At 44.8% G+C, this 23,836-nt stretch overlaps 1 protein-coding gene across 4 annotated transcripts in view; it reads left to right on the forward strand.

Annotated features, from left to right (window-relative positions):
* The first annotated feature begins 11,140 nt into the window (after positions 1 to 11,140).
* Positions 11,141 to 23,836, forward strand: part of CARD19 (caspase recruitment domain family member 19) — a 136,206-nt gene continuing 123,510 nt past the window's right edge. For 3 of the 4 annotated variants that reach the window (XM_086939159.1, XM_086939162.1, XM_086939161.1), the window contains exon 1: positions 11,141 to 11,277. Coding sequence is in view for 1 of the 4 variants with exons in the window: in XM_086939160.1 (XP_086795286.1) it covers positions 11,271 to 11,277 (7 nt within the window). In the remaining 3 variants the exon portion in view is untranslated. The remainder of the gene's footprint in view (positions 11,278 to 23,836) is intronic. The other variant, XM_086939160.1, reaches the window with a different exon arrangement.

Consider the following 23,836-nt stretch of genomic DNA (forward strand, 5'->3'; position numbering starts at 1 on the left):
TTTTATCGTTCAGATCTTTTTATTAATTTATCTAGGTACAAATACTCTTACCTAAATCCGAAGTCCGATTAAGTAGAACAATGGGACATACAGTGGGAGAACATAAAAAGGAGATAAACAGCGAGGAAGAGAGGATACCAGGGGGGACTGGGAAAGGTTGGAGAGGAGGGATAAAAGTATAGCCCCTCTTGTCAGAATGAGCTCTTTCACAATGTATTCAGTGTCAGCAGGTTGGGTTTTTAAGTGCGTCGTACCCACGGTGGTCAGTCTTTATCTTGTTTCTCAGGTGTGCCTCCTCATCCTGTAAGCTGTTGTACTCATACGTAAAGAGGACTAGTAAATTCTAAAAAAATTCCTCTGCCAGAGATTGGATGCATGGGCCCCTCATTTTGTCAAAGTGTAGCAACTTGTTCTGCAGGGAAGCAGGAAGCTTTTCCATCTCTGTGAGGTCCCATAGATTATGCAGCCAGTCAAAGTGAGACAACAATGCATCTGTGCCCCATTTGGCTTAAATGACATGTTTAGCCCCACAAAAAGCCATTATTATTGCCTTCCCTTTGTTAGAGTGTAGAGAGTGTGTTTGGACATTGGGGAGTCTCAGTAGGACGTAACTAAAAAGACAGGGTATTTCTGTTTAAAAAATGTCATTGATATCTTTTAGACAGCCTATCAGTAGTGTTCGAGTTTGGGACAGAGTGTGTCTGGGTGGCCAAAGTTGTGTTAACAGCCATTAGGATTGTTGAGCTTCCATTTCACCTTCTGGCTGGGGCTAGAATAGTTGCACAATTCCCATGTTTTGAATTGTGTACCCAGACCCACCTTATTCAATTTTTCCCACAGAAAAAGGCCAGTGCACTTGATCAAATGCCTTGTCTCTGTCAATTGACAAGAGAAGTGCTGAGACTCACTCTACCGTGAACGTGTGTCTGTCTGTCAGTCTCTCAGACACCCTGGAAGAGAAAGCTGCACAGTGTGAAAGGTTACGTTTGCTGACTAGTTTTCTTTGCCTTGATCGATTTAAAAAAATTTGGGGAAGACCCCTTGGATTGTTTCTGCAGGTAGGTTGGAGAAAGAGGTCGGTCTTAGTTTTGGGCTGATTATCAATAAACCAGGAGTTTGGGACTCTAGTGAGTCTTGAGTAGCGGGATCGCATGGTGGAAGGTTGGGTGGTGGCTGGAGATCCTTCAGTTGCTCTCTGAACATTAGCAGGTTGGACGGGTTGTGAAGTCTGTTTCAAGGGCTTTTGGCAAACATTAAATGGATCAGCCCTCTGCAGAGTATTTTAAAGTGAAATATTGGGAAGATGGTGTGTGGTTGGAACACAACTTATTCTTTGGGGTGATTTTGTCCTTGATCCTTAGTGGTGCGCATCAGTAAATGGCTTTGTGCGGTAGTGGCGTGGAGTTTGAAAAAGAAGCAAGAGCGAGTTGTTAGCATCCAGGAAACACAACAATGGACTGTTTAAATACATCTGTCCAAGAATGGTAACAGACAGTTGCATGTGTTGAAAACCTCAGCCCTGCCTGGTCTTTACAATTTATTATTGAATTTGAATTTATTTGAATTTACAACAATTTATATAGCGCACATATACCATGCGGTTTCATGGCGCTAGGAGGACGCTTAGCCAGAGGTGAGTTGTAGGGGAAGCAAGATGCTAGGATGGAAAAGCACGGGAGAAAAGAAAGGTCTTGAGCGCTCTACGGAAATCAGAGTAGGAGGGGATGGCTCTAATATGGAAGGGGAGAGAGTTCCAAAAGGTAGGGGCAAGAACCCTGAATTTCAGGCCCCCGGATTTCTTTTTCTTGAACCGGGGGACAGAAAGCAGAAATTTAGTAGAGGAGCGGAGTTCTCTATTGGGACAATAAGTACTGATGGCGGAGGAAATGAAGTCAGAGTGTGGAAATCAATGCATTTGCAAAAATTAAAAGGCAGCAGTGAGAGATTCCAAGACCAGGTTTACTAATGTCACAGCTGACGGAAAATGTTGATAAGCCTACGCTGACCAAAAGTAAAGTGTACATCCTCTTTAAGCCAATGATCTGACCTAAATGATGCCCCTCGTGCTCTTTTTTACCTTTTCCTATGTTAGAATATGCCTGGGTTTTTGGGAGTTGTGTCAATGTGGATGTCTCTGTATTTGAGGTATTGACCTGCTGGGGGCTTTTTTTTGTTTGCAGAAGAGTCTACAACAACATTGCTATGTCACTGTACAGAATACAACTAGAATGCTATATGAGTGATAAGGAAAGTGAAGGGATTTGAACAAGGCTATTATATATGGCCCAAAACAAAAAGGGCTTGTGGTGGGTCAGTGGAAGAGATATGTCCCCCATTCCAGCAAAGTCCTCTCCTCTATCAGTGGCCTTTTTGTATGTGTGTGAGGGCGTGTGTGTGTGTGTATGTAGATAGAGCGAGAGAGAGAGATTCAAACACTTTAATCAAACAGCACTGATTTGCTAGTAAAGGTAGTTGTACAATTTAATGTGTGTGGCAAGGTGCAGTGTCAGTTTTTTCTGTGTTGTCACCCAATACATTGATCAGCTGTGGTGGTGGGCACTACCGGAGACAGGACAAATAAACCGGGTAACAGGCACAATCTGGCCTCTATAGAGACACCAGTGAAGACTCTGGAGTAAATAAATATAACATCCCCTGCAGTATGGAGGGTCGCGGGCCTGAGAGCTCTTGACTGCAGAGAATGGGGGGGGCCCCCTCCATGTACTTTGCAGGGGGGGCCCCTCAAGTTTCGTTACGCCACTGCCCCTGTAACAAAAGCTGCAGCAGTGTTTCCCACCAGTACCACCAACCCCCACCCCTCCACTGCACCCCACCCGCACTCCGACTTATGTTAATTGCCAGGGCTGGTTTGCAATCTCCGTCGGCCGTTATTTGGCTTTTTGTGGGCTCTTTTATGGTCTGTTGGGCAGATTTTTACTGTTAATATCCCTGATAATGAAAAAGCATTGCCTATAGCAAGTTCAAATCCAAGCAGTTTTCCATGCAACACTTATGCGGAGAGTTTTACAAGGTAAAAACTGGCGAAATGGGCAAACTTGTGTTTCTGTTTTTTTAGCCATCTCATTCACTAATGGGGCCACTTTTATTTTGGAAACCGGTCCTATTGTCTGTCCCAGTCCGCACAGGGGCAGACAAATGGCAAGTTCGTGTGCATTAGAAAAGCCACAGACACCGGTCATGGAGAGCCACATGACATAAAAAGTGACACACTGTATAATGGTGTTCCTGGCATGCCCTCTGACTCATGAAGCTGCGGCCACTATTTTCCTGCAACATAATACTTTCGCTTTTGCGAGACTCGACAACCGCTTCCTTAAGTTCCTTTCCAGCAGCACTGATGCCAGTGACGTGCTGGGGGAGGGGTTTAGACACTTAAACATTAGTTCCAAATGACATGTGAACAGGAACGCCTCGTGGACGCCTGGAGAATGCTGTATCGTGAATGTATCAATACATTTTGGGCAAGAGTGAAACGGAGAACTTCTTAACATTTCCAGGGGTCAATAGCAGGTTAAACATGAAACAGTAGCAGGGCCCTCCTGATTAAAAGTCTCTGATCTTTTTTAGAGTTTTACTTTCTTTACATTTATTTTCGCAACGATATTATCCGGTACTCACTGCCAGGGTGTATTTAAGGCAAGGCAGTATTGTTTAATCAGATCTGTGAAAACACTAGATGAAATTGCGCGGGTGCCAATTTGTAAATAGAATACTGTTTCAAGGTCAGAAATGTTAATACTATTGGACTTTTATCTCCAAGAGTAATGCTTTTACATGCATACATATTTTCAGATTTTGGTAAACAAAAAAAACGGTTAGGGAACTTCTTTGTAGACCCTGGTAAACACAGAAAAAATAGGCAACGGCCTTTCTGAAATATTGAACATTGTTTTTAGTAATAAAGCGAAACAAGCTTGGCAACGGAAATAGGTCTTGCCTATGCAAAAGCTATTGGCTTTGCATGTATTTTAGCCATGTTGTACACAAGCGTGGAGTTACATAGAGTGTTGTGCAGTGGAGTAGAGTGTTGTGGGATAGCATATAGTGGAGTACAGTGGAGTGTTGCTGAGTGGTATAAAGTGGATTGGAGTGCTGTTGAATGGCGTAGAGTGTCCTGGAGTGAGTGTTGTGGAGAGAGTAGAGTGTTGCAGAGTCAAGTAGAGTGAAAGGGCATAGAGTGGAGGGGTGTAGGGGGGAAAAGAGTGATGTGGCATAGAGTGTCATGGAGTAGGGTAGAGTGGAGTGTTGGAGAGTGGAGTGGCGTATTGTGGCACAAAGTGGTGTGGAGTGCCATAGAGGGAGTTGCTTACTGTGGAGTAGAGTGGCGTAGAGTAGAGTAGATTGTCATAGAATGGAGTGGCTTAGATTGGAGTAAAGAGTTGTAGAGTGGAGTGGCATACAGTGGAGTAGAGTGTCATGGAGGGAATAAAGTGGAGTGAAGTGGAGGGGCGTAGAGTGTTGCAAAGTGCCATAGAGTGTTGTGGAGTGGAGTGATGTAGCGTGGAGTAGAGTGTCACAGAGCAGAGTGGAGTGGAATGTCGTAGAGTGGAATAGAGTGTAGTAGAGTGGAGTGGCATATAGTGGAGTGGAGCAGAGTGTCATATAGTAGAGTGGAGTAGATTGGAGTAGAGTGGAGTAGAGTAGAGTGGCGTAGAGTGGACTAGATTGTCATAGAGTGGAGTGCTGTAGAGTACAGAGTTGTAGAGTGGAGTGGCTTAGAGTGGAGTATCATAGAGAGGATGTTGTGTAGAGTATAGAGTAGTGTCATAGAGTGGAGCAGTGCAGAGTGTAGTAGAGTGTCGCAGAGAGGAGTAGAGTGTAGAAGAGAGTCATAGAGTGGATTGGCATAAAGTATTTTAGAGTGAATTGGCATAGTGTAGCACAGACTGGAGTAGTGTGCTGTAAAGTACAGTGGAGTAAAGTGGTATGGAGTGACGTAGGTAGAGTGGAGTAAAGGTGCATGGAGTGGCATAGAGGAAGTTGAGTAGAGTGTTGTAGAGTGGAGTGGCATGGTGAGGAGTAGAGTGGCATTGAGTGGAGGGACATAGAGTGGAGAGACATAGAGTGGAGTGGCATAGGGTGAAGTAAAGTGTCCTAGAGTGGAGTAGAGTGGAGTGGAGAAGAGTGGAGTGCCACAGAGTAGAGTGGAGTGATGTAGCAAGAGTAGAGTAAAGTGGTGTAGAGTGGAGTAGAGTGTCATAGAGTGGAGTGTTGTGGAGTGGAGTAGAGTGTTTTGCCATAGAGTGTCATGACATAGAGTGTTGTGGAGTAGAGTGTCATGGAGTTGAGTGAAATGGCATAGAGAGGAGTGTCATAGAGTAGAGGGATATAGAGTTGAGGGGCATAGAGTGGAGTGGCATGTTGTAGAGTTGGGTGGAGTGGTGTAAAGTGGAAGGGCATTGAGTGGACTGGCATAGAATGGTGGGGCGTAGATTGGAGTTGCATGTTGTAGATTAGAGTGGAGTTGCATAGAGTTGACTGGTGTAGAGTGGTGTGTCGTAATGACGAGTTGAGTGGTGTGTCACAGAGTGGCATTTCGTAGAGTCTCTTAGAGTGGAGGGGCATAGATTTGAGTGGCCTAGAGTGGAGTGTCATAGAGTTGAGTGGCTTAGAGTTGAGTGCCCTTGAATGGAGTGGTGTGTCATAGATGAAGAGGTATGGCGTAGAGTAGAGTGGTGTGCCAAAGATTGTTGTGGAGTTATGTAGAGGTAAGTGGCTTTGACTGGTATAGAGCAGAGTGGCGTGGAGTGGCATAGAGTGGCGTGGAGTGGCGTGCCATGTCTTATAATGGAGGGTCGCAGAGTGTTGTGGCATAGAATGGAGTGGCATGTCTTAGAGTGGAGTGATGAGTCATAGAGTGAGTGAAGTCTTGTAGAGTGGAGTGGCATGGCGTGGCGTAGCGTGAAGTAGAGTGGCATAGAGTGGCATTGAATGGAAGGGAGAGGAGGGGCATAGAGTGGCACAAAGTGAAGTAGAGTGCTGTAGAGTTGAGTGGTGTAGAGTGGAGTGGCGTAGTGTGGAGAATGTATGGTATGGTAGCGCACTGCCATTACAGACAACACATTTCCAATTGAAATGACCATTACATTTGCACAGACACACAGTTTTACAGATAAAACTACACAGTGCACAAAAGATAATGTGTAGAAAATTGCAACAAGTAGCGTATTGATTTGTTTTGGTTGTATTTAAAAACTTGTTTCCACCACACTTCAGAATTACAAAAAAATTGCTCTGTTTGTGCTTTCCTAATTCAGATATATTCGGAAATAATAGCACAGTTCATTTACAGGCATTTACATTTTGTTATGTGCTAGAAAATAACCTTTGCTTTTATAGTCCCCGTACCCAGCAAGATTGTCAAATAAAACCTCTCACTTTGAAGTCAGAGAAGGAAAAGTATACACCGTCCTCCCTTGGAGGACAGAGCCAGACATTTGACCTCTATCTTTGAATGTGCAGCAAATGTGACAAGATAAGAACAACATTTAAACGCCTGTTTACAGTAAGCAAGCACTACTGGAAGAATACGAGAAGTGATGGTAAACAGACAATGCTTCACAGGCGGGACTTCCCCAAGCTGCATAGCCTAACATAAATAAAGCCAGCAAATAGAAAGCAAGTAACTGTGAGGTACAAAACACAAAGCCAGTGGTCAGTGGCGTAGCTAGGCATTATACGGCCTGTGGCGGACCCTACTTTTGCCACCCGTGGCATTCGAATGTTAAGAGGGGGATGCAGGTGTTTCCTGCATTTCGTTGCTGCATGGCGGCACCAGGTAAGAGCAGGTGGTGATTCTACCACCACTAAAAGTCATACCACCCGCGACGGGCCACAACCCTCCGCCCCGCTATGCCACTGCCAAGGTGAAGCAATTGGCAGAATACATCTGTAGGGAATTTTTCAGAATCTCGCCAAAAAGTCTTCAGCAAACAGACAGCTGCCCTGTCTGGTAGGCTTCTACCTAAAAAGAGTGATGTGACCTTTCCCAAATATTGTGTTTACTGTTGTTAATTAGCACTTGTATAGCTCACAGTCTGCCACTAGTATGGCATTGCAACACCTTTTCTAAGTCTGCGGTATGACTTCAAAATGTTTCCATCGCAGACTGGTTGGTTCTGTGAAGGTTTGTGGTCTGCAGCTAGAGCTGTCTGATCACCTTACCGAAGGAAATCTGAGACCGCGAAGTGACCACCTTCTCCACAAAATACAAAGCTTGGACCTAGTGGGTGAACATGCACTTTAAAAGTAATGTAAAATAAAATACATACCAATAAAAGTGAAGCAGCGGAAAATGTCTAAGAGAGCAGAGGACAAGAACTGTTGTAAATAAACCACGTAAAAGTTTGCTTTGCAAAAATGTCCCTATTAACAGGAATAATGAGAGCAAACAACCATATGAGCAGCCATTTAAAATGTATTGCAAAATCAACAAACCTGAGGGCCTCAAAAACTCCTCTTGCTCCAGTACATAAATCTGCAAGGATCAATTCACATTATTTGAGTGAAAAATGAAAAGAAACTCTCCCAATCAGGATGCTCCTGTCAAGTGAGTGTTCAGAGCTGACACCCACCACCGGTCAATACACCTTGCAGTGTATACCTGTGAGTTTCCATGGTCACAGAATAAGTTTTCCAATATTCTGTTTCAATGATGCTTCCATTATTCAAAATGAACACATGACTTCCAGCAAATATCATAGTTTAGTGAATAACACAGGTTTGAAAAGTTTAGTATCCATCATTCTAAATTGAAAAAAACATCTTCGGTGGGCCAGAAAGATGTTGTCCACGAATGCTCCCTTTGCCGTGCAAGATCCTAAAAGCATAGAATGAGGATCAGGTTAGAACTTCAGGCCATTATGGAGAGCCTGAAATCTTGTACAACCAGTGAACAGGTTTCAGGTTTTTCAGGAGAGTAGGATTGGCCTTGGCATTTATAAAGAGCACCCCCACGCATGACACTTTACTCAAACCATCCAGGAGTCCTGATACATCTCAGCATGTCACACCTGAAAAAGTGAACTTGGGTAGCAGGAGCAGCTGTAGCATGAGTACAATCCTTCTTCTTCGACTGCAGTCAAAAGGTTAAGATGAGCTCTTCCGCTGTATCAGCTGGGAAAGATATAGTCAGGGGTGTCCTAAGGTTTAGAGCTATTACTACCTCTGTAAAACAGACCCATGCTTCTTTAGCATGTGTAAACTCATTACCAGCCTGCATTACCAGATGTACACAGATGACACAGCAGTCTACCTCTGCCTAGATAGAATTCTTGAACAATTAATAGAGCACTTTATTACTAAAAGTCTGTTTTATGTCTACAGTTGGGTAAAGGGGGCTTCCTCTGTCTAAAGGGGGTTAAAACAAAGATTCTAGTGGCAAGAGGCTCAGGTGCTCAGTAGCTCCAAGATGCCATTGTAAGATCAGTCAGTTGTAAGAAAAGAAAAAACTCATATGCTTCAGTATTGACCTGACCTTCTCCCAACATATTCTGGCCATTTTTAAAAACACCAGCCACAGGCCTATCATGCTTAAGAGACAGTATGATGCATGGATGCATGCAAATCATTGAGTTGGCGTCACTAGAACGAAGGTTCTGTCCTGACCAGAGAATTGGAAACTAGTCTACGTCAATGCCAATAAAATGAACTGCAAAGCCTTCCAGGGGAGTCAAACGCAAGTTGTGTCTGGACAAGGGAAATATGGTCTCTGCCACAGTTGCCCTTTGAGAGAGGATGTCATAAAATGCCATATTAAGAGCCTAATCACAAAGCCATGCTAGACTTTGTCAAAATGTACTCCTGCAGTACAACTCCATGTACTGTTACCTGTCTTTCTGAATTAGACCCAAAACATCAAAAAAGGATGTAAAATGGGACTATTCTGTAGTACTACAGCATGCCTTTGTGAACAGACACCTTACTGTTTGGAAGTCATTCCTCTTGTGGCAGTTTAAATACTTTCTTGCCTGAAGTTCTGGAAACATATTATTTCCATGCTACAAAAATAGAATCGCGCTGCCATATGCTTTTCATTATGAGAGAGTAACACAAAGTGGAGCAGCCAATGGGATTCGTAAGAGTTATAAAATGGGGAAGCAGGAAATCGGGAAGTAGTTGAAAGAAACTAACAGGACGTCGTCCAGTTTGAGAATGCTGCACATACTCCAAATCTGAAATTAAAAATTCAGAATGGACTGAAGTGAAACAATGCTCTATTGGCTTCCAGCTGGACAAGCTCTGATGCTTAAAACCACGTGTACCAGACAAAAGATGTAGGACATCACAAGTGCCAACTTCCTGCACAAGTGTCTCCAGATACACCCTGTGTTGAAGAACAAGGTTGGCAGAGGCATCACTGAAGTCAACAACAGACGAAAGCACCATGATAGAAAACTATCAAGGCTCGTGGCCACTGCCCATCGAATGCCCTGGGTGCCCACGCAGGGCTCTGCCCCACCTCTAATCTTCAAGAAGTGTACATAAACCTACATTGACACTGAAGCATGCACCACTGCTTAGAAGGGCAGAACAAAAGAATAGGACACCATGTATGAAAGGGGTGGTATAAATCTCCCTGCACATAAACATTGGCATCTCTGCAACAGTGTGTTCATGCAATGGACAAGAAACCAGCACTTGTTGTCTAAGCCTTGTGTACTATAATAATAATAATAATAATAATAATAATATCATCAGTAATAATTACAATAATAACTATAAGTATTGGTAGTAATAATACATTCGATTATATTTTATTGTAGGTATTTGATATAGCGCGACCCCAACTCTAAAGAGCATCAGAGCGCTCCCAAATCTAAACAGCATCAGGGCGCTTTACAAACAACATTTTTATTGCAGCAGTAGCATCTCAAGATGAAATGCTGCTCATAAAATCTTTCAAAATCGAGCATGAAGAAGGGGAGGGGTGTGGATACATGTCATTGAGAGAGTATTGGACTCCAGCATGGCAAAACTTTTTTTTTTAAAGGAAATTAAACAAGCTTATGTCACATTAGATATATTTACAGAAAGATAACATTTTTATGACAAGAAAGGCACAACTTTCATGGAGATGGGATTGTTATAAATAGTGTTGCTAATATTATCGCTTAAGGTAGGTGATCCACTGGTGGCCCTTAGCTATTCTTGACACAGATGCTTGGTTCTGGCTGTGCTCCAGGCCCACTTGTACCTTCAAGCCCAAAACGAGCTGAACTTTTATGTGGGTTCTCCCTGGCACCCACATCCTGCACAAAGAATCAAGGACAAAGCATTAACCTTTGATGTAAAAGGAGAAGAAGAGACCTGTCAGTATACAAACTGCACAATGTGAACCCAGGAAACGTAGGATCAATCCTGGCTTTCCTGCTTGCCCAAATTGTGTGACACTAGGCCGTGATTTCTCGTGTGCTTGATTTAATATACTACGTGTATAATTTTAAAACCAAGCCACATGTAGGGTGCACATGAAAAATGACTTACTCCTGCACTTGTTCACTAATTACATTGTCGGCAGGGCGTGGTCATGAATGTTTCTAACTTCTAAGGTCAAACTATCACTTTTAATACGTCTCTCAAATCAGTGATATAATATGGTGTGCTATGGTGAAACGCGTCTGCATGTTAAAGCAATACACTGTTTGGAATTCATTTCTGAAACCTAGCATTTTCATGGCTCGGCTCGTGCAAGGGCTCTGACTTAGAGCCAAGCCCAATCCAGATCCTTGGCTCTATTCTGGCTCGTCTTTCCCTTTTGATTTGCCGACCTCTAAGTATTACAAGCTATGACTGCCTGCTCAAGAGCACTTCGCATGTTATCCTAAGCAGTGTATTTGTGTGGCACGCGCCGGCGGAGGTCCCGCACATGATAAATGATGCTGTATTGGCGTGGCACGATAGCTCCTCCTCCGAGACAGAGCGCTGTGAGGTCTCAGAGTCCGCCGGCGGTGCCACCAGCGCCACCTATGATCTGAGGCAGGCGTAGCACAGAGCTGCAGGCGAGGGAAGGTCTGCAGTGCTCCGTGGCTTGGCATTGACAGCTCAGCATGAAACCCGAGGCGGGGCAGGCGGGGCAGGCGGGGCGGCTGGCCGACGGGGCTCCGCCTCCTCTGTCACCACCCACTCGCCGCCGTGGGAGGGATCCGCGCCGGGCTCTTACACTAGGAAGTCTCCGATGCTGAAAGCTTTCTGCAGACAAAAGTCCTCCCCGCGCGTTCGGGACCCCCAGAGAGCGCGTGCCACCCGCCATGCCAGGTCAGTGAAACTCACAGGGCAGGGAGGGGCTGGGAGCACAGAGGAGGGAAGTGCAAGCAGGGAGAGTCGGGGAAGCAGGCAGCCTTCATCTCGGACTGACGTCCCGGCAAAGCTTTGTCAGAGCCGTCGGGCAGTGCCATCTGCCCTTGGCCCAGCCTTGCCAAGTCTGCACTAGCAGCCTTCCAGGCGCTGGCACTGGCAGGATATGTCTTAGCTAGGCGCTGGCAGTGCCAATCACACACCAGCCTGACTCAACACCACACTCCCTCTGGACTCACTGATTGTGGTGCCAGGCTCACCCCAGCCAGGCTCAGTGGAGACAGAGGCAGATGCTGGGGTGTAATGCAGGTTTGCAGTCAGTGGCAGGCATCTGCTCCAACCAATCCAGACTCTGGAAATGGAGTTTTCCCCTGTCCCGGGCAACTTTCAGCCTACCCTGCTTTGACAGTGTCATGTCATGCCCCTGCTTCCGCTGTGCAAGGTGACACGTGAGCCAGCGCTCTCCAGTGCCCGCTACGCCCCAGCTTCAGGCATGAGTTACTTTGCCATCCCTCGCTCATTGGCAAGCAGACTCTTCCCAGACATGCTCGGGCGGTGCCACCTTCACAGCCAAGCGCTGCTGGTGTCAACTGCACCCGTCCACACCCTGGATCCGGCAATAATCGCTGCCTGTGTCAAGGTCATGCCGTGTCTTGGTTCCAGCACGACCCGAGCAGTGCAGACTTTCACTCCAAGCTCAGGCTCTGGCGGCTTCTGTCCTGTCACTCACGCTCAGGCAGTGCCCGCTTCCTGCATCCAAGCCGCAAATCATTGCCCCAGCCAGGCCAAGCTCAACCAGTGCCACGTTTTGACAGGGTCAGTTTCCATCCAGGCTAAGCTCGGGCAGTGCCTGCCTCGTCCACAGAAACCAGCCTTCTCTCCAATTAGACAGAACTAGTACAACCACCACCACCCACCCCAATCCGATCATGTCGCCGGCCTTCCACTTTTGAACCCGGCTCTTCTTGCCGTGCCTGTCTCCTCCTGGCCCTCACAGGGCCAGCTTCGTCTCCCGGTCAGTTGTGGCGCCCACCTGCTCCCACCACCTATCCAGACCAGAATAGTGCCGGCTCCCTCCCGTTGCCAGGTTACTGCTCTCTAACAAACCTCCAAGGGATGTGTCATCAGTTTGCAGACTGAAGAAAAAACCACGGGGCGTCCCCGAGTTCTCTGGTCCTGAGTATCCGAGCACTGGAGATTTTCAGCCAGGAACACAAGACTCGAACATTCCGCAAAATATGGAAACATTTTCCAAATATCTCGCCCACGAGGCCTTTCTATTGTCGTTTGGTCAGACAGCCAGTTTGCACAGTGGTAGGACCCCCGTGGGAGTCCGGCGCCGATTGGTTGAGTGAGTCTATTGTTGTGTCTTGGGCCCTAGGCCCACCTGTGTCTCGCAGGACACAACAACTATCTATGTAAAGTGCATCCCTTGCCCTTGCGTGTCTGGAAAGCGCCTGTGAGGGCGAGTACACCGGATGGCCGAAAGTACCCCCAAGTGAGAGGTGTGATGAAGACTGCAGGGCTCACCATGAGCTCACATGTTTTATATGGTAAACGGCCTTCATGCGTGCATATGTAACATGCCAGTAGTCTACCAATGTTTTATATATGCATTGTTCAGTGTACAAAGGGCACGTTTTATTGTACAATCATGGCCACTTAATATCCAATGGGAGATCGGTACACGTAGGCTCATCCAATCGCAGAAGTTCTGAAATTTCCTTAATGACTGGCCCATAAACGGCCTTTTTAAATATAATGCAGCAATTTGTTCATAATCAAACTATATACTGTAACCATTAAACCAACAATAACAGACCCACGCGCTTTGAGACAGAGGTGCTACAAGAATATCCTCTTGTTCCAGCTACTCTGGAGTTTAGCCATCTTCTAAATTCTGATTTTGAGAGAAAAGGGGTCCCAGGGATTTGGAGATACATTGATTTGCCCGATAAAACCCAATGCCCTCCAACAGGGGCACGCATCCTGATCCTCCTGTTGCCAGTCCACTGCTGTGTTTATATTGGTCTATAGCTGTCGTCTGTGGTGTATGTACATAGTGTGTTGAAGCACATTAGTGTATGTATTACGTGTATGTAGGATTCATTTATTTGTATGAATAATGTTGTAGCGAGCAGTAAACATCAGGAACCTTTCACTACCGGCCTTTTGCCTTCAAACTACAGAAAATCCACACCTCACAGTGCTATCAGCCCTGGGGATATCTCGGCGCTGCGAATTAGTAGGACATGTGAGGTAATAAGAAGCTCTTCATCTCTTGTGAGAAATGGAGAATGTAATTGTTATAGTATCCTGGCAGCCCCCATGCCCCCCCCCCCCCGATTTGGGATGTGTTGTGAGGTATTAGGAAGGAGGGGGTAAAAGAACTTCACGTCCTGAGATGTCTGACCTGACTCCAGGATGCTTGGGTTTTGGTGTTGATTTGTTGAGTCTGGAGTCTTGAGTGAGTCAATGGGGCGGCTCAGGGACTTGGCACAAGGAGATGGTCAAACATCTGTGGGCGCCATGTTGGCGGCCATGTCTTAATCCTTGGTCTATGGTTGCGGTTGCTCAGGAGACCGCTAACATCTGAAAGTGGATTATTTGTGAAGGTGTCTTGAGTAGAGGACATCGCTAAGTGACATTGGTGACATTGGTGCATTGAATTTCCTTGATTGCCTAGCTGGAACACTGGAGCACAAAGCAAAGATTGGGTGTATATTTCTGCAGGTAGCAATGTGGTGTAAGATTGATTTTACATCATTTTCGAATTCTCTATTAGCTCTTGAAGGAAGCCCTTCGACTCTCCCAACACTTTTAGGCAGCTCTCTCCATACTCAAACTTTGAAACACAATTAACTGTGCTTTGTTCAGGAGAATAATTGTATGTGTTGCTAGGGTCAAGTACTGGTAAATTGTTGGTGAATACACAAACGTATGAATTTGTGGCCATGCATCAGCATTTACATGTGGACCCACCGAAAAACAAGCATTGGCAAAGCTAATAGGTCTTGTGTTGACTGCATGTTTTTTGGCTTTGAGCTTTGTTTGTTTTATCATGGTTTTTGCAAAACTGTATTCTTGGAAAACCTGCCTGGCATCAGCATTACCAATCTAACAAAAATAAAAATGGCTACAAGCAAAAATATTTTTGGTCTCAAAAAGCAAACATTGCCGTACCCTTCCCTGGCACTTGGGGATATGCTTTGTGTGTTATGTGTCCCTTGTAAAAGGACAGAATGTCATCACTCACAGTGAGGTTAGCCAATGGCTGAGGTAGGCTGGCCCATTGCCTCTTGCTGTGTGCTGTAGTGAGTGGACGAAAAAGGGGAATGACCCAATAGCAAGCCAATGGATGAAGATGGTTGGCTGAAAGCCCCTACATGCAAGTATACTTTGCATATCATTTTCACAAGATCCAAAGGTTTTGACTAATTACAAACCTAACAAGCATTTGCAAAGCCAGTAGGTCTTGCCTTTGGGACTTGTTGGCTTTGCAATGGTTCCAGGCATGCTACACAGCTGCAATGCTGTCCAGCATCCTTTTTCTCTTTTTATTGATTGCAGATCTCAGTTGGATTGGTAAAAAAAAGTAGTGCGAGTGGGGGAAGCAACACAGTGTGGGGAGAGCAATGTGGGGCAAAGCAACACGGAGAGGGGAAGAAATAAGAGGGTATGTATGAAGCAACACAGGGGATGAGGGGAGCAACTAAAGTGGGTGACACTGAGGGGGAGTGACACAGGTGGAAGTGACGGAAGGGGGACTCAATTAGGGATATGCAACATGAAGGGTGTGAGAAAGGAACAAGAGGAGGGTGCAGACGAAGAGACAGAGGAATGGTGGGGGAGCAGAGGAACGAGAGAATTTGCAACAAGAAGGTGAGGGAAGAAATAGAAGACACTAGTAGGGGGCAGCACACTGGGAGTGAGCAAAATTTATACGTGAGCAAGAGGAAAACAGCACAAGCAATCGAATAGAGTGCTTAAACAAAAAGAAAAAAGTAGTGCCTAAAAACAGAGTAGTGGTAGGGTACAAGTAATGAGGCCATGATTCGGGGGGGGGGTGGTGGTGTTAATCCAAGAAGATGAGTGAATCCCACATTTGGTAAAGAATTAAAAGTAAACAAATGTGAGCAACAATGAAGCCAAGCACTAGTAAGTAATGGGCGGACTCTAAGCCCACTGTAAGGTAACAAAATGTTTCTCAACACAAGATATGCTGTCTGAGACAAGACCCAAAAAGGACCACAGATCCACCCTTATAACACTGGATTTGTGAAAGCAGACATTCTACTAGCCTGATGAAATTTCTGTATTAAAAAATATAACTTTTGCAAAGGATAAAAGCACACTTGCCAAGATTTTTGTGCACCAAATTTCTTTTAGCGTGGGAAAAAAAGATTTAAGAATTGTCCCAATATTGTTTGTCTGAGAGAAGGGAATGAAGCTATTTGCAGACAGTTTGGTGACTATCCATATTTGTTCTGTGGACCACTAACTAAGCCGGAAGCCATGGATAACTCCAAAAGGATGAGGAGACACAGGTCCCATTTGTTGAGGCACTGAAGGGCTTTGTCAGTGGTCTGTTTGTTGCAATCTTGATAGCTCACCTGTGGCAGAAGCCAGCGAGGATGTGTATGAGTCAAATTGTAAACCCAGCTACTTGACCACATTGGAGGAAATGTGCTCGATATGGCGGTGGAGCTGTAAGGCTAATTCTGTTTAGGTCGCGCCTACAGACAGCTTAGCTGTTTGGTGAGAGCTCATGTCGTGACAAACCACACAAAACACAGCATAAAAATAAAGATACAGAAAGGGCTTTTGGGCAACTCCGTTCAGCCATTGGTTGCTGTCATACAACTGGCTTTTGACATTTGCAACAAGACTTCCATCAGCGTTGGTATCAGCCAATAACATTTCACCGATGTGAACACGTTTACAAAGTTGTTTACAGAAGCTGGCTATACTATTTTTTTCTTTAAAAAAAAAACATTGTTTTAGGATGACCCATGTGCTCTTTCCTAATAAATTCTATCTCAAGATCCTCCCCTGGCCTTCTCCCATGTTGGAATGGTAAAGTGAACAAAATGGTCACTGGTGCATATATGCTAACATATGTCACAACACAACCTCACACAAATGTGCACACAAAAGACATCTTTGAAATGAAGGGATGTGTTGTGACGCACCAGAAAGCTAGAGATGCCAATGAAAATAAGCATTGGCAAAGCCAAAAAGTTTAGGCAGTTGCTTTGTAAAGGCGAAACTTTGGTTTTGTGTATTGTTCTTTTGGGTATCTTGCCCACAAAAGCTGAGTGAATGATGACTACTTCAATAGCATATATATCTTTTCACCGGCCCTGAATGTACTGTACAGTGCTAAATTTGAAAAATAAATAAGTGCCAGTGTCCTCGTCATCAAGGCACACTGCAGCTGGCACCACCCATTGCCCCTCCCAGCGCTACCAACGACACTAAAAACACAACTACTAACCGTCACAATCCTACAATTGTGATAAGTCAGACTATTTCAACCCCCTCTCTGTCCCCAAGTTATAAGTATGGCTTGTGTGGCAGGTATTAGTAATTGTAGTATGTATTGAATTAATAAACAACTGGTGTTGTTTTCATCTCTAAATTAGATACCATGTTGAGGACTGTCATAAGTGCTGGTGCTGACAATTAAGTGCCTGTGCTGAGCACCGGAGACCACCAGTTCAAATTAAGCACTGATACTGTATTTGTGTACAATAGCATGTATGTTTTATATGCATAGATGGTGCACATTGGATAGCTATCTTTGTGTATCAGTCGCTAAAAGGTGCATTTGTCGTGGTACCTTAATATACATGTGTTTACTGGTACATGTTTGTGTATATGCTGTGAGCCTTATTTTACGTGAGTGTTGTGCTGTGATTGTGTTGTGCCTGCACAGGATCCTGCTTTGTGTATTCAGGAACACCTTCTATCACCAGATAGTAAGTCTTTGTATGCAGCATTTTGTGTAAGTTTGCCGTTCTCTGTCTTCTCTAATATAAAGGGGGTTGTTGGCACACCTATAGGCACACAGTACATGAGGATCACAACTCCATATACAATGGTCTCCGATATGCTAAAAGAAAAATGTAGCTAAGTCCATCAAAGTACTGGGTGGAGAATATTCATTAGATCTCTTCTGTTGCTTTGGAACTTTAGAAGGCATGAAACAAACTTTTCTAAGCAACTTTTTTTGCAAAGTTTGGGTGCAAATTTCAATAGACGTATGTCAACACGTAGTTAATCAAGAGAAAGGGCCATTTACTAGTCTCAAGAGTGAAGTTCCAGGGCCCTGACCCTACATTGTGGACATTCCATTCCAAGTCGTCAAGCTACAGACCTTCCCCTGCGACACATCAGACTCCCAGCAATTGCAGAAGCAATACATGTCTGTGGGAACATGAGATTCTGAGAAGAACACCAAAATGCCTACAAACCAGACTCGCACTGGAGATCTGCCTACACACCACTTGCAAAAGTCTTGCTTTTATGTGTTCAGCAAATGTGCTTTTTTTGGGGTTTGAGAGTTGTCTCGAGTCTATTTTTTAATGTAAACCTTTAGCTTAACATCACGGATTTTTTTTAAACAAGCAATATATAAACACACAACATTGTCAGGATGACATCTCTGCACGGTTCACATGCATTATCTGTAGGTTATAACAACAAACAGGAAGAGATGCACTGTGTGTGCACATCTGTATATTTGCGTGAAATAATTTTAATGTATTTAGCTTTATACGGCGCAAATTTAGCCCAAGGGCATTCAAGGACCTTAATTGAGCACCAGATTAAATTACACAAAGTCGATTTTTTTAAAGCATGGGGAGATTAAGCAATTTTCCCAGAATCAGAGGATGCTGAGCAGACACGTGGATTCGAACCTGTATTCCCATTTCCAAAGTCGATATCTTTGTTGGTATGCCAAGGTCAGGAGGGCGGAGCTAAATCAGAGCATGTAGCCCCTTTGTGGAAGGTGGGGGTGGGGGTCATCGCGTCTTGTCTTGTCGTGGTTTGTCCAGTTTGTATGTACAGTGCTAATATAATGCCTGTCCTCGTCTTCTTGGCGAACGAAGGGCCTCATCGCACACTCTGATGGTTGGGTGTGAGGGATGGGGTTGAGTGCTGCTGATCCTATAAAGCACAGTTTTGGTTGAAGTATTGCCTGTGAGGTTTTTGTCGTTCTTCTCATTTCAAGTTAGTTTGGTTGACCTCATAGTGAAAGTCAGATCTCTGTGCTTTGCTGGGAGCCAGTGAGGTGCTGTACTCACTGGTAGTTTCAAAGTATATTCATTGTGTTTGCACCGATGACAACTTTAATGGGTGCAGTCACTGGAATCAATGTGATTTGAGCAGTCAGTCAGTATCTATTTGCCACACTTGCCACTTAATCTGTCATCTCTTGCATAATTTGCCGATTTTAACAAACATCTTTCTAACGAGAACGGATTACATGTTTTTTATTTTTTTTATTTCACTGTTAACATACAGTTTCATGTTCACTGACACATAAATCACTTATTGGGTCACCTGGTGAGTGGTCTAATTTTTTTCTGCATCACTGTGAGCGTAAAACAATAACTCAAAAGCAACATGCTTTGTGGGGGTTATTATAGTTAGTCATAACCGTGTTTCATATTTTATGTGTGTGAACACTTAACATTCGTATTCTCTGACTATATCAAACTCTGGACGTAAGTGTAATTGATTTGTGGGTCACTTGTTCTTCGTGAAAATAATCCCCAGGTTGTATTCATTCAGTGAGCTTAGTGTGTTCAGTGACCATGTTTCTGTAGCATGTTGTCTGATGTTTATGTCTGCAAGGGCTTTATGTTTGATATTCCACATACGAAGCGTCACGTTTTTCTATGTATGGATGCTGTCTATTCTTGTGATGAGTTTTGTTTATCAATGGGATTTTCGTTTGTGGAAATGGTGCTCTTTGTGCGTATATTTGTGTGTTGTGGGATGTGATCATGACGTGCTTTGTACCTTGTAATCTCTATTTTGTGACCCATTACCAAACCTGGCTCCTGGAGGACAACTGATCCCTCACCGGCATAGGCTTGTGTTGGCTCACGCCCAGAATAAAGGGATGGTCACTGCCATCGCGGCCACCAGGAGCAATGTGTGTGGATCCACTCATATGATCTCCAAACTCAGGAACTCTTGGCCAAGTTGTGGAAGTATATCTAGTGTCTCAAGTTGGTTGGATATGCAAGGAGAAGTGGCTTTGAGGAACAAACACTGATACAACATGGCAACAGCGTGTAGAAACAAAAGTTCTTGAACTCTGCCGCAACCTTTTGTTGAACCACAAGTTCTTGAACTCTGGATCATGTTTATTTTACAAGCACAATAAACTTTATGTTGGCAGTTGTGTTAGTGATTTGATTCTGTGGAGGGGGCTGTAGTACTCCACTCTCGTCAAGCCTATCAGTGGCTTAAAGTCTCTTGGAAAGGGTCACTAGTCCTGTTCAATACTCACGGGGGCTCAAGGAGGTAAGGGCTAATTACTGTCTTCTGATCAATCAAATAATTTTGGGAAGGCCTGGAAGCTTTGGTTCTTAAGCTTGTGCATCTTACATCTTTGGGACGCATACTAGGGAATGTCTCCTAAAGGTGTGTACCCTTTAGTCAATCTTTTACAACGACACACTGGAGAATCTGGGAACACTTGCCGCGTGTTCAAATAAGACAAGCATTGCCATAGCCAATAGGTCTCGCCTTTGGGAGCTTATAAGTATTTAGTTATGCAGCACAATATCCTTGGTGCAACAACATCAGCTGTTGCATGGGTAAACACTTATAAGGTCCCAAAGGCGAGACCTATTGCCTATGCCAAGGCTTGTTTGTTTTGGCTTCGGTCCTGACATAGATTTTTATTTTTATTTTGCAGACCAGAAGTGTAGATCCCTTTCTGTTTTTTTTTCCTGAATAGCACATCACATTGGCAGAAAAAAGTTATCCATTAGCATGTTTACGACTATCGACCTACACAAGCTACACTAGTGTTCCTGGATGGGGTTCACACTCTAACCGTTCTGGGTTGTAAGGAAAGCATTACGTTTAGACAACCATGAAAGGGAGGAGGCATGACTGGATGTGCAGCAAGGTGGCGCCTTGTTTAACTGAGGCAGGGCAACATCGGAAATAGTATTGGCTGCTGAGTGGCTAATCATGGTAACTGCCCCATAGATGACAACAGTGTTTCCTTTGTCATGCCCGAGAATTGGTGACATTTACTCCTGTGGATCAGACTACTTAGTTTATGGCTCTAAAGTGGCAGAACTGGCCTTGGTGGAGCCGGAGCCCACCCCCTGGCTATCCACATCACCAGAGCAACATTAGTGCACAAAATGAACTCCGTGAATATTGACTTCAGTCTTCCAGTTAGAGTTCTGAGGAAAATCTCGGAGAGTGTGTCAGCCACCAGAGCACAGTCTGAGGAAAGAGATCACTGAGGTGGAACATAAGAAGAAACTAGTGTCCCGCCCGACTGGCAACACTCGTGTATCGGCTTGGCAGTCAAGCATTGGCAAAGCCTATAGGTCCCGCCTTTTAGCTTTGCCAATGCTTTTTGCTGACTTTGCACAGCCTTTTAATAAACAGTGGTGTGCTGCGAGGGTGGGGGGGGGTTGAGCACCTCATGGGCCGCCGCAAGTTGGGAGGGGGCGGAACAAATCAAAGGGTATGCGGACAGCGGGAGGGGGGCGGGAGCTTGGTGAACATGGATAACAGGAGGGGGGCTTACCTTCCACTGTCACAACTCAGCCAGCTGAGAGATAGGGGGTAGGTCCGAGTGCACGGACCAAAGGCATCTCAGATGCTACAAGTTGTGCAGGCCCTCCTATTGGCTGGGTGAACGGTAGTCTTTAGCTCGACTTCGAGGTAGTGAGAAACGAAAACAAGGAATGCAGCTTCCTGCGAGTTGTGCGCGCGAGAGCGAGCACCAGGCCATCTGTTTTGGACTATCGCGCACGCGTCTGGGCACAATAATTCAAAACAGATGGGGCCTGTGCAGGTAACCAAGCATGTGTTGAGCTTTTTGAAGCCCGCTTACTATAAGTCTCGCCAGGTCAGCACATGAGCGCTGCACTAGGCTTCACCTAAAAAACAGACTAACTTGTCCACGTTAGGGCAGTAAACAACATCCGTGCATAAATGGCGTGAAATGCACCCCTCATACCTTACCCTCTGGACCACTGCACCAGCTGTATTATTGATAGCTATGGCCCTGTTCAACGGACAAAAAGGGCAACATTTATTGTTTGGAAAAGCAGCCCTAAATTATGGATGGTCAAGTGGGGGGATCTGCGGGGTTTCTGATGGTGATAGCTCAGCTGGGTACAGCACCAGAAACCTTTGACTTAGCATTGGTGGGAGCCTCAACCTGTTTGACAGGGCTACCACTACTGACATTTCATTTTGGGACCATCATGCAAGGCTTGTAAAAATGTCCCTGATGAGCAAAGAGAACTGTGAGTGATGGATATTTGTTGGAAAGTGGGTTATTGGTAGGGGCAAATGTAGGTCTGCCACTGGCAATAAGGCCACTAACACATGATAGGACCCAGCATAGGTCTTAGAAAATTATTCCTATGCGCAGCCCTTGGTAACGTGGCTGCGAGCAGACAGGCTTAACTTCAAAGGCATGTAAAGCATTAAAAAACACCATTTCAGTAAATAATGAAGACACAACACAAATTTATAAAAATCGGTAATATTTTTATCTTTTAAATGACACCAAAACAAAAATAATCTACTGTAGAGAACCAGAGATATGAATGAAACCAACAGTGCCCTTTAAGTCATTTCGTTTTCTCTGACAGGGACACCTTTAAAAAGGGTTCTGGAGAATCTCACCAAATGTGCCACCTTCCCCAGCAGGCGGGTCCAATTAGAACTCCTTCCTTTAGTTCTGCTTGCAGGTCCCAAAGTATCCAACACACAATACAAGGTTCTGGGAACTCCAAGAGGGTCCTTGAAAGTGTGAAACTTCAATTCCGCAATCCACCTGTACAACACCCTAACAAATCCACTGGTACTCCAGGCTGGGAATTCTTTGTGGGGCTGTCCAGGTGAGCTCTCTTACCCTGTAGCTTGCAGAGAGTCCACCGAGTCTTTTTGCAGCAAGGTAACCCACAGGGCTGCAGTTTCACTTGGTGCAGTCTTCAGAGGTCAGGCCTTAGAAATCTTTGCACAGCAAAACTTCTCTGCAGGGCACTTCTTGCTTCAGTAAGTTTCAAGCAGCAGATCTGGAGGGCTCTAACCCTCTCAGATACTTATTCAAAATTCTCTTGGTCAAGCACCAGGTCACTTCTGACCAATGAGAGCAGAGTAACTCCTCATAGTTATGACCACATCCTGTAGAGTTTGGCATTATTTTGTCCCAGAGTGCACCATTGTTCCAAATCCATAATGACTGATTTTCTAGCAAGGAGGTAAGAGCTGGCTAAACACACCCCCTGGGATGGCTTATTTCCATGGCCTCTCCCCCTACCATCTGCACATACCTTTCTTAAGCCTAGCCCTGACCATTGGTCAAGTGTAAGAGTGAAACAGAAACCCAGGCCTCCCCTCTGCCTTTGAAGAGCATGGTTTACAACTCCACCCCCTGACCTGGCATTCCTAGACCAGCACACTGCCCTTCCAGGAAAGTTGATATCCCTAGGGGTTCCTTATCACCTCTTCAAAGCAGCCTGGCTAATCCACTTAACTCTGACCAATCAGGGCAGACCACTGGAAGGCTGAATTTGGACTTACAAACAAGAAAGTCTTATAACTTTCTCTACGTACACTTGAGGAGAAATTCAACAATATAATATTGTTGGATTTACTACTACCATTCTGGGAAGTCTTTGAATGGTCTGGCTAGTCCTCTCCTATCAATATTTATTAATCAATAACTTCCTACCATGTTAACCTATGGGCCATGGGGTTTACTATGGGGCAAATGACTTGGTCCAGTTTTCTAGCCCCAGGGCTTATAAAAACATATTTTATAAGCATTTCCCTAATTTCTACAGGACCCCTACCCCTGTGCAACTAAGGAAGACTTTAGGGGTTCTGAATCTGCAGAAATATTGCAGATCCTCCTTACCTAGTGCTCCTAGCATCAAAGTCGAATTTGAGCAGCACTTTAATACAATGTGGGGAGTGAAATGTAACATTTCACTTTACCCAGGCATATAAAAACTCATTTTGTAAGGGTTTACCTTATTGATAACTGACCCCCCCCCATCTTCAACTCCAATTCATCTTAGTTCATAATGTATGCCCTACTTTGAAAATAATACTCTAAACAAGTGAGAAATCACTAATCCAACTTCTTAAGTGTCTCTTCCTCATCGCTGCTGTGAATACATAAATGTTACTCAACTACATACTTGTATGTGAGTTAGAATCTCTCTGGGTACTTAGTTCATCTCCTGTCAGTTTAATGGGCTAGGAAATGCACTTACTGGGACAACCCTCATTC

The sequence above is a fragment of the Lissotriton vulgaris genome, chromosome 9, assembly GCF_964263255.1.
Source record: "Lissotriton vulgaris chromosome 9, aLisVul1.2, whole genome shotgun sequence".
NCBI classification, from domain to species: domain Eukaryota; kingdom Metazoa; phylum Chordata; class Amphibia; order Caudata; family Salamandridae; genus Lissotriton; species Lissotriton vulgaris.